This window comes from Cajanus cajan, chromosome 5, assembly GCF_000230855.2.
Source record: "Cajanus cajan strain Asha chromosome 5, NIPB_CcT2T_4, whole genome shotgun sequence".
Classification (NCBI taxonomy): Eukaryota; Viridiplantae; Streptophyta; class Magnoliopsida; order Fabales; family Fabaceae; genus Cajanus; species Cajanus cajan.
Genome location: NC_138521.1, coordinates 7990491 through 8001409, shown reverse-complemented (window position 1 = coordinate 8001409; position 10919 = coordinate 7990491). Strand labels below are relative to the sequence as shown.

Here is a 10919-nt window from a genome sequence, read left to right as displayed (position 1 = left end):
TGAGCTTCAGTTCAAAATTTTATCATTTATTTAGGTTCGACTTATAAAATCGGATAAGAAGAACAGTATGAAACAAGAAGAACGGTATTGTAAATTGTGAAAAGTTTTAATCAAACAAATCCCTTTTTCTAGAGTCACAACAATGCTGAAAACTCAAAAAAAAACTATAAGCAACAAAAATAAATCTAATGAGAATTCATTTAACTTATGTTAGAGAAGAGAAATAAATAAAAAATAAAATCAAGTAAGATATTGACTGAAAATTAAAATTAGTTGATAAGAGAAAAGTAAGAGAGAAATAGAAAAAAAAAAATTAGTTTATATTTGATTAAATAAAAACTTAATTAATATTATAAATTAAATTACATATTTGCCTTTTAGTTCTACAAGCACTTTCAATTGGTGAAGGAAGATAAATTTGTAACTTAAAATAACTTTCACGCAAATTTTTTCATTCTTGAGAAAACAAATCTATGTAAAACTCACCAAAAACTTACCCACACTTTCATACTATCAAATACACTCTAAAAGTCACTTTTCACCTTCTTTTTTTCTCTTGCACTCTACCAAATACACTTTAGAATCCTACATGTGAAGTTTTGATTGGTTAAACATTTTTTTTATTAATATCAAACTTAAAATCTTCATGTATTTAACTAACTTCAATCAATAGACTTATTCTTATTATTTGACCAATCAACATGAATGTAAACATCAATTAATTTCATTTTCTTAACTAGAAAAAAGTTATCTCTAAATAAGCAACTCAAGTTATATGTATGTGATTCAGTGATTGTATCTTCTTGACAAAGAGAGACAAACAACAATTAAGAGCATTTTTAGAAACCTATTTACACATATACAAACGAATATTTCTTCTTTCCTATACACTAACAATAGAAGTAACAATTCGTAACTTTTTTTGTTAAACGGACGTTTAGAAACAAATAAAGTGATGTTATATTCAGAAGAAAAAAATGCCCGAATCATCCTCCAAATTAATAATAAAATGATGCTTGTCAAAAATTTAAAAATATAATATTTACTAATGTATGTGAAATACTTTTCCGGCTATTCTTTTCAAAGAATTCAACATTTTGGTTAACAATAAACTAAACACATTCCAACAAACAATTTCTAAACAATAAGCTAAACACAATCTAACAAACAATTTCTAAACTTGCTTTTAGTTAATTACTATGATTAGTATAGTTTTAACGAGAAGGTTATGATGAATCTAGTTGGAGTAACATAAATTATAATATGCATCAAAACCGAATAGGCATTGCAATTGACAGTGTTATGATGCATTGCCGTACATGAACAAGAAAGAGGCTTTACCTTCGTACTTGCTCTCCCTCCATACGCAGTATAAATTGACTACTTGAACAGCTGCAGGGCAAAGAAGCCATATCCTTTGGATAAAGATCAACTCTTAAATTTTTTTACATAGCATAAAGTAACCATAAGTTTCAATAATCCAAAACTATTTTTTTATTAAAATCTGTGAGACCCATATTAAAATTGGTTCTTTTCAACTTAAAAGAAGAATAATAAAAATTAAAATTTATCACTTTTATAATTACAGTATATTATGTCTCATATTGATTAGGCTATTAAACAACTAAACAAATTATTTTTTTGTTATAAATCAAAGAAAACCATAAAAGTTAGAGTTGTTTAGTCGAGATGAATTAATAAAAAAAAATAATTGAAAAACAAAACAGAAGATAAAGTTGTATATTAACCAACAAATATGAATTCAGATAATGCCGAATTAATAATCCCACATGATTGATTCACTAAACATTACGTAGGTTATGCAATTTTGTTCTTATCTGTAACTAAACTAGCCTGAATAGGAAATGGGAAATGATCCATCAAACATCATGCAGACCACACAATCCACAGAAAGCCTTTCCATTGATTTTTAATTATTAAAACACAAAGGCTTCCCTTCCTTGCCGTACTTTCCAATTTCCCTCCTTCATATGAGAGAGAAATGAAGAGTCCCACAAGTGTCTGTCCCCGCTGCTGGTCAATAATGCTTGGGACCTCGTAAACCAGACAACACAACTAAGTAAAGTAACACACTCTCACATTAACAACATAACACACTTTCAAATGCATATCTCTTATAACCCCAGTTGGCAACTTTCCACCTTTCATTTCTTACCATATCCCTCTCTAGTCTCCACTACTGTTGTGTGACCTGAGCCTTGTTCCAAGCACAGCATTTATTGCTATTCTATATAAGAGACTACCAAAGCCATCACAACACACTAGGGAATATATTTGGAGGGTGCTACTGTTACTACTCATATGGGGTCTCCTTCTGCTTCTTCCGGGTTACATTTATTACCATTCTTTTCTTAGTATCACTACCATACGGAATGTTGGTCACCCTCTAAGTAAGAAAGAAACCATTTAATTAACACCATTTCATCACTGCTCAGCTTTCATGCTCATGGAGAGACCCCTCAATTCATGTGTATGTTTACTATTTTATACTTTCTTGCTTCTTCCTTTTCCTTTTCTTTCAACCCCATTTCTAGAACCAAGAAAAGTACTGCATTTACTCCTCAAAACGTTTGCATTAAATGCATTGTGCTATTATTTTCCTCAATGTGCATCTATCTGCCCCCCGTTGTTCACATTCCTCTTTATTACTGCATAGACACTTGCCCTTTTCTCCATTCTGACCCAACCCTAACCCCATTAATGGAACCATATATTCCCTCCTTCTTTTGAACTAAGTTGGTTGTGAAAGTGAAATCCAACCAATACCTCACTTTCCCTTCTCATTATTTCTTTCTCATTCCTTGTACTAAATTCCTTTTCTTGCAGTTTTTCGGAGATCACTTGGGTTTGGACCAAGTTCTGGTGGACGCAGAAGGCTTGAGACTTGAGGAGGAAGAGCAACTTCTGATATCAAGCTTAGAGGACAACATGCCATTCCTTCAGATGCTTCAGAGTGTGGAATCCCCACAGATTTTCCCTCTCAAAGAGCCAAACTTTCAAACGCTCCTGAGGCTTCAGCACCTCAAGAAACCATGGGAGGGTTTAGCATGCATTCCGAGAATGGAAGCAGCATTGGAGCTAGAGAGTTGTGTGACACATGACATGTTGGAGATGCAGTCACCAGTGAAGTCAGAAAGCAATGAGCTCCAACACCCTCTTTCAGTTTCATGTGTTGAGAAAGTGAGCTATGAGTGCAACCAGGAACAACACCACAAAACGGCACAATCATGCCCCAAATCTCAGCCTGCAGCCATAAGGGAAAGGAGAAAGAGAAAAAGAACAAGGCCAAGCAAGAACAAGGAAGATGTGGAGAACCAACGCATGACACACATTGCTGTCGAACGCAACCGGCGACGCCAAATGAATGACCACCTCACTGTCCTAAGGTCCCTCATGCCCCCTTCATATATTCAAAGGGTATGCAACTATGCATTATATGAAAAAATGCAATCTTTTTTTTTAAGAAAAAACTTGGAGGCCAATTGTCAAACCCATTTCCTCAAAATACAAAACTTAGATGGAATTTCATGAGTTTTTTTTTGTGTAAATTAGAATTGGGTGAAACTTCAACTTTAATTGATAAATTGATAAATAGCAACAAAAACCCCTAAAACCTGTATGTAGTTAGTATGCAAGTGGGTTTTTACCATCTCAGAGTCTCTTCCCTTGCTTTATCCGTGCTAAAAATCCAATCTTTTGCAGTGTCGGATGCTAAAAAATTGTTTTTGTTTTTTATCCTTTTTATTGATATTGATGTTGTTCATGGGGTAGGGTGACCAAGCCTCAATAATTGGGGGTGCAATAGATTTTGTGAAGGAATTGGAGCAGTTGCTTCAGTCCCTGGAGGCACAAAAAAGGATGAGAAAGAATGAAGAGGGTGGTGGTGGTTCTTCTTCACAACCATCATCATTATTATCACCACATGGATATGGAGTGAGGTCATCATCGAGTGAGGAAATGAACTGTGGAGATGAGGTTAAGGCAGAAAACAAGTCAGAGGCTGCAGACATAAAGGTGACCTTGATTCAAACCCATGTGAACTTGAAAATTGAGTGCCGAAGGAGGCCAGGGCAATTGATAAAAGTCATTGTTGCTTTGGAGGACCTTAGGCTAACCATTCTGCACCTCAACATCACATCCTCAGACACTTCTGTCCTTTACTCCCTCAATCTCAAGGTATTACTATGTCTTTTCACCACAATTGTGTGTGTTTTTTTTTTAATATGGTCAACTCTACAAAGTGGAATCAAGTCAGTGTACTATTCTTCTCTGACTTGCAATCTAAGCAAAACCTGCCTTCCCTATTTCCAACATTGTCTATCATTATAATTATAATTATGGAGGGAATTTTCTTTTAGTAAATTATTACTATTATTATTCATATAACATTAGTATATTCCTTGTGCTATAGTGCTGTACTACGACTATCACTACACTTTTTCTTTTTCAATTTTTGGTGATAAATAATTGACTTTGGTTTGGCGTGGTGTGGTGTGGTAATAATGCAGATTGAAGAAGACTGTAAGCTATGTTCAGCAAGTGACATTGCAGAAGCGGTTCATCAAATATTCAGCTACATTAATGGAAGCTAAGACCACTAGCTCCAATCTTAGGGAGTGGTAGCAGAGGAATAAAGGACGAATCATTGCAAGGAACGGGGAACACAGGGAACCCATTTCTTGTCTACATATCAATATGAGATGTATGATGTTAGGTAGCTCAGAGATAATAGATGGTACTGCATGAGATGAGGATATATAAGGCATGTGACATTTGCTCTCTTGTGTTAATTTAATTAAAATGATGCTACTGTTGTTGTATAATACATGGTGTTGCATGTTAATTTGTTTCTTTGGTGCTTTGAGATTGATGGATTGTGGTATGGTACAAGAGGGTAGGGCCCATAGAGGAAGGACCCACTTTTGAAAATGTTGGAGTTCTCATCATTACAATTTACAAGGAGGAGAATGATGCTTCTCTTTTTATATTGACTTTGCGTGATGGCCGTATACTATAAAAGATGTCTCATATTATATAGTATATATGTTTATGCTCACTTTCTGATGCCTTCTTTTCGGCCTCCTCGAGTTCTCGGCACCATCATTTCTAACAATATAATTGAATAATTAAATCAACCATATAAAGTAGCAACGGTTCTCAAGGAAATAACCAAATTGCAACCATAGATAAATTGAATTGCAAATTAGTTCAGTTAATCGAATAATGTGTTCTGCGTTAACAAGTAAATATTAAATTATTTTGTAAGCCACATGTAAAAAAGTGGTATGATATTAGTTACACAGGACAAAAATGGCGGTGAACTTTTGTATTATGTGTTTATGTATAGAAGTATAGATAAAAGTTTAAAAAAAAAAAAAAAAAAAAAAAACTAAATGTAAAACTATTCTGATAGTAGTTGTGAAAGTTATAATGTGAATATGCTAGTATGCTATCGCGATATTCGCCTTGAAAAGACAGAATGTACACTAGGAGGTCTATAGAAATAATATCATACTTATGCTACCTATGATTTAGACATAGCTGATAACGATATGTCTCTTACCTGTAAATAAAGCTTATATAAAATGATATTCTAAAATTAATCTCTAATTTTTCAAATTCAAACTTATTGTCTTATTTGTAATTAATGATAGTTGACATACATCATAATGTAGCATGAGAGAAGGACCACATGGTAATCATGGTGCTCCCTACACACATTCTTTTAAAAATGGAAGAATTTTATTTTGATTTTTAAAACCATTAGTACAATGCGATGGTTTCACGACAATGGCAATGGCACTACATGTTTGTATTTTCTGTGTTTCTTGGAATTGATATTAACGAAGTTGAGAATGAAGTAACAGAAGGGAGGCATATGAGGTGAGACAGAAGGGGGCACCCTCCTTGAGACGAGTGTCAGGTTTGAAAATGGACTTTTAGCTTGGAAATGGTTGGTGCAATAGCATCATTGGAAGGGCAAGGAGAGAAAAAGGCAAAATAGGAGAGTGACGTGGTGGAAAAGGAAAATGAAAAGGAAAATTCCCTATGGTGAAAAGGGTTTGACGAAAAGCTGTGTAGTGTGAACTGTGAAGGGTAAGGGTAGGGGTGAAGTCAACATAATCATGAAGGGCCAGTCCCAATCCCACAGGGCCACAGCCCCACACCCTGTCCCTGCCTCAAACATTATATTATCATTATAATATACTTTATTTGTCTCTCCCAAAAGTAAAAGTATAATTATTATATAATACATTTGTCTCTCTCCAATATTCTTCTTAAAAATAATTGTTAAATAGAGTTCCTAAAGCTAATCAAAGTTATCCAAAACCTAATATCATCTTCCAAATATTTGAGCCCGAACGAGTTTCAACCATATTATCATCATTGAAATATTTATTGACGAATAAAAATTAACCAAGTCTCAAAATTTAGGAAATACATATTATAGTTATTATATATTATTCATCTACAAAGTCTTTGCATTAACTAGGATTCAAACTCACGTTTTTAAAGAATATTTATTAATAAAATCTTTATATTGATAACAAAATTTGAAATCACTTTCTTAAAATTCAGGCATGACATATTTAAATGTATGTCTATTAATTATATACAATTAGAGCTTACATCGATTAATGAAAAAGTGAGTATTTATTTATTTATGTTAAGAAAGAATAACGAAATTTTAACTTAAAAGAATACTCATTACAAAATTTTTATATCAATAATGAGTTTTGAACTCATATTTTAGTATAAATATGTTCATATTTTTGTCACTTAACTTCGGTCTCAAAATTAATAGTTTGAGTAGAGTTGGATTTAAATTTTTTAAACATGAGTCTCATTGATAAAAAAAAAAATTGTAATTAAACAAACCCAAAAAAAGATGGAGAAATACTTTGTAACATAAATTATATATAATAAAAAAAATAATATTATATAATATATTTGTGTCTCAGAAAAGAAAAGGTATTGAATAATACATTTGTCTCTAGGAAGAAAAGTGGCAGCCATCCCCATGTGCAAATGTGTCAGAAGGACAAAAGCAGCCTCTCCTTTTCAGGCCCAACCCCAGCCTTAGTCCTATTCATTTTTGGTCCTCGAGTTCATCCTGTACTGCTTCTTCCTAAGCTTTTCTCTTCCGAACTCTGTCCCAATTTATTTAGAACTCACTAACTTCACCACTCATCTTGCCACCTTTGCTTCCATTTTCCATAACCCATCACTACTCATCTCCTATTAGATACTATACTTCACAACTCACATACAAAGACAAATTTCTTAGCTGGTCCACTTTCAGTAAAACAATAGACATATTATTTTCTTACATTTAACTAACAATTCATTTAAATTCACTATATATGAAAAAAGCAATCTTAAAAATCAAAAAATTGAAATAATGTGTAAGATTATCATATCAATTCTTATTATAAAATAACTATTAATAAAAAAATTCAATATGAAATTCCCTGACTCTTGTCAATAATGATAGAATTAATTTATCATCGGCAACGATAAAATTAATTTACCACAAAGTCATTGGTGTGATGAATAAAATTAAGCTATTTTTTTTTACTTTTTTTTGTATAATCTTAACACGAAAGAGAAAGTTGATGTGAAAAAACTTTCTTCACATAATTGTAACGATCCGCCTAACCGTCACACAACAACAACACCACACAGAATATAGTATGCATATAAATAGAAAATATATATACACATAGGTTTAGTATGGGACTCAACATGTCAATATACAAAAACATTAGCCTAACTACACTAAGCAGCCATAATAACAAAACATCAGCTCCATCTAACAGCTACAGACCTGCTACTATACTCCAGCCTATCCCTGTTTTACTCTCATACATAGTATGATCATAGCAGTCCAATCCACATGGAAACAAATAAGGGTAAGCTAGTGAAAAGAATCAACATATATGAAAATTATAAACAACTTCAACTTACTAGCACATCATCAATTTCAGCAAAGTTAACATACAACACATGTCAACATACATCTACATCTCAGCTTATATCATTCAACAAAAATCAACAAGGATACAGCTTATGCGTCGTCAAGCATTTCATTTAGGAGATCTCCTCTATTTTTAGTGATTTAACAACTCAGCCTTACGACCTACAACAACTCAGCCTTTTATAAACAACATATTCAACACTCAGCATAGCACAACATAATAGCATTAACAACTTAGACAGCATACAACTCAGCTCGGCTCAACAACATTAATCAGCAAAAGCATCATACAGCATGACTCAACTTTACATCATACAACATTAATCAGCATAAATCAGCATTAATCAGCATAATTATGAAAGAACACATCCGAGCCCAACGCAATAAGATTTGCGCCCGGCCTTGACCAACCAGAGAGCTCCAAAGCTCTTACGCGTCCAGCGCAATACCAATTGCGCCCGGCGCAATAGAAGGCAGAGACTCTCAGGAGTCTCACAAGCCCGGCGTACCCAACTCGTGCTTGGCGCAAGCAAGGAAGAGACCTCCCCAGGTCTCACGCCAAGTGCAATACCAATTGTGCCCGGCGCCACCCTTAGTAGAGACTCCCATGGAGTCTCGACGCCCGGCGAGATTGAATCCCGCCCGGAGCCATGCCAGTACCCCAAAATTGTGAGTCCCTGTCTGATATATCACGCCCAGCATGAGCCATCCAGGGGCTTCCATTCTTAAGCTCGCCTGGTGCAAACAACCCTGCGCTAGGTGTGCTTGAACAATGGAACACTCTGATGGACACACGCCCAGCGCAAATAACTACGCCCGGCGCACTATCACACAACAACCCTCAAACTTCAAAAATTTCACTCAAATCTTGCAAAAACAAACAGCTCAAGCACATGCAATCCATCAAAGGAACCACGTTTTCAGCAAACAATTCAAAAATCATCACTTTTTCAACATGCAACCATCAACACTCAAAAATCCCAAATTTTCACCATTTCTCCCAAAACCCCGAAAACAAGCAACACTCAAATCCGACCCTCATTCTCCAAGAAACAAACAGCTCTTGAGTTTTTAAACTCACTTCCAAACAATCAGCAAGATTCTAGCTTCCCTTACCTCGGAGGAGAAGAAATTCGAGCTCCAGGGAAGTGGAGGAGAAGAAGAAGAGAAAACTCCGACTCTCAGCTAGCTCCGTACTCTCTAATTAGCACCTTCAACCCAAGAAATCACCGCAAGAAAGTTTAGCAAAGGAAAAGAGAATGAGAGAACAACTCAAGAGTGTATGGAGAAAAGGAAAAATGAGAGAAGTGTTGAGAAGGAGGGGAAGGAAAACGAATCTCACAACAATAAAATTAGTTATGTGTTGAATATCTTAAACAAAACACACATTAAAAAATTAAAATAATAGAGTGTATCATATGATTTATATTTTATTATTTTAAATTTAAAATTTTGATATATATATATATATATATATTAATAATTTTTAATTTAATAATTACATCGTTATAACTTAATGTAAAACATAAATTATTATGTCAAATAAATCTATGAAAACTTATTCTTTTATATATATATATATATATATATAATAAATTATATTTATTAATAAAAATCATTCTTTAAATTATAAATAATATTAAATATAATCATCACTTAAATTATTTAAGTCTATGAAATTTATAACATTGTATATAAGATCCGGTAAAATAGGATTCTTTCAACTAAGAAATTACTAGAATTCGGTATCATTCATATATATCGTAGACATTTATGTTTAATTCCGACACTCCAGAATCATTCACTCCCTTAGAAGGATGATTGAATTTAAGAATGAAAATGGTTCAAAGTTTTAATAGAAATTTATGTTCTGTTAAGTTTAAAGTCTTGTCTATTTGTTAAAAAGAGAAAAATTTAAATTTTTAAAAAAAATTTATTTATTTAAAAACAAGTTTAGAGTCATTAAAAAATTTATTAAATTTAATGAATTAATTTATTTAATTATATAATATAATAAAAATTAATATACACACGATATTATTAATAATATAATTAAATAAATAGATTTATAATAAAAAATAATAAAATTATCTATATTTTTAATATTTTTACTATACTTAAACACTTTACATTTTTTATTTAGATGAAATTAAGAAATAGAAAATAGAAACTCTATTAGTCACATCCTTATTTATTATTTTTCTTCATCTCTATGTTGATTATTTATAATATCCTAAATGGAATATAAGACATATTTAAAAAAAAAAAATTATTTATAAGATTGTCCTCTTTAATTATTTTTGTGCATGAGTGTACATAGTTATATATGAGCTAGTTTTTTAATTTTATTTTAAAATCTAAATTTTAAAAATAAAGAAATAAATTATTTTTTATCACACAAATTAAAAAAGATTTACACACATATTAAAATAAATTTGTTAATTTATTTAAAATTAAGTCTATTGGCTTTTTAATGTAAAATGTGCTTTTAAATATACTAATAAATCAAACCAAATTTTTTTTTAAATCAAGTTAGACCTATAAAAAGGTTTATAATAAATAATAAGTTTAACTTAAACTTTAAGTTTATAAAACAAAATTGACCTACATATTTAAATATTAGCTTATACTCCTCCTTGTCGTATATAATCCTATAATCTTTATTTATCTTATTGTCTTCTAAATTGTATTAATGTTTCTATATATTGTTTTGAAAAATAATTTAATAAAGAAATGAATCAATATTTTTTTTATAACCTCACATGTGAGCTTATGGTTAACTACTTTTTTTTTTTTTGAGAAATTTCAATGGGATCACGTATAGTATATCTCATCTCTAGTGCAACACGAAAGGATATAAAATACGAAGAAAGTCAAATTAGATTCTAGGTATCAATAATTTCTTTAATATTATCTCATT

General features: G+C 32.0%; 1 protein-coding gene across 1 annotated transcript; it reads left to right on the top strand.

Annotated features, from left to right (window-relative positions):
• The first annotated feature begins 2040 nt into the window (after nt 1–2040).
• Nucleotides 2041–5008, top strand: LOC109789131 (transcription factor bHLH57). Its single transcript, XM_020348015.3, has 4 exons — nt 2041–2491; nt 2848–3438; nt 3793–4197; nt 4530–5008. Exons 1-4 carry the CDS (start codon nt 2462–2464, stop codon nt 4611–4613), a joined length of 1110 nt encoding a protein of 369 aa, XP_020203604.1. The 5' UTR covers nt 2041–2461; the 3' UTR covers nt 4614–5008.
• The last annotated feature ends 5911 nt before the right edge of the window (nt 5009–10919 follow it).

Coding starts and splice junctions, on each gene's coding strand:
- LOC109789131 (XM_020348015.3), top strand. CDS start 2,462: ATGCTCATGGAGAGACCCCTCAATTCATGT. Junction 3,439..3,792: donor CCCCTTCATATATTCAAAGG/GTATGCAACTAT, acceptor TTCATGGGGTAG/GGTGACCAAGCCTCAATAAT. Junction 4,198..4,529: donor TTTACTCCCTCAATCTCAAG/GTATTACTATGT, acceptor GTAATAATGCAG/ATTGAAGAAGACTGTAAGCT.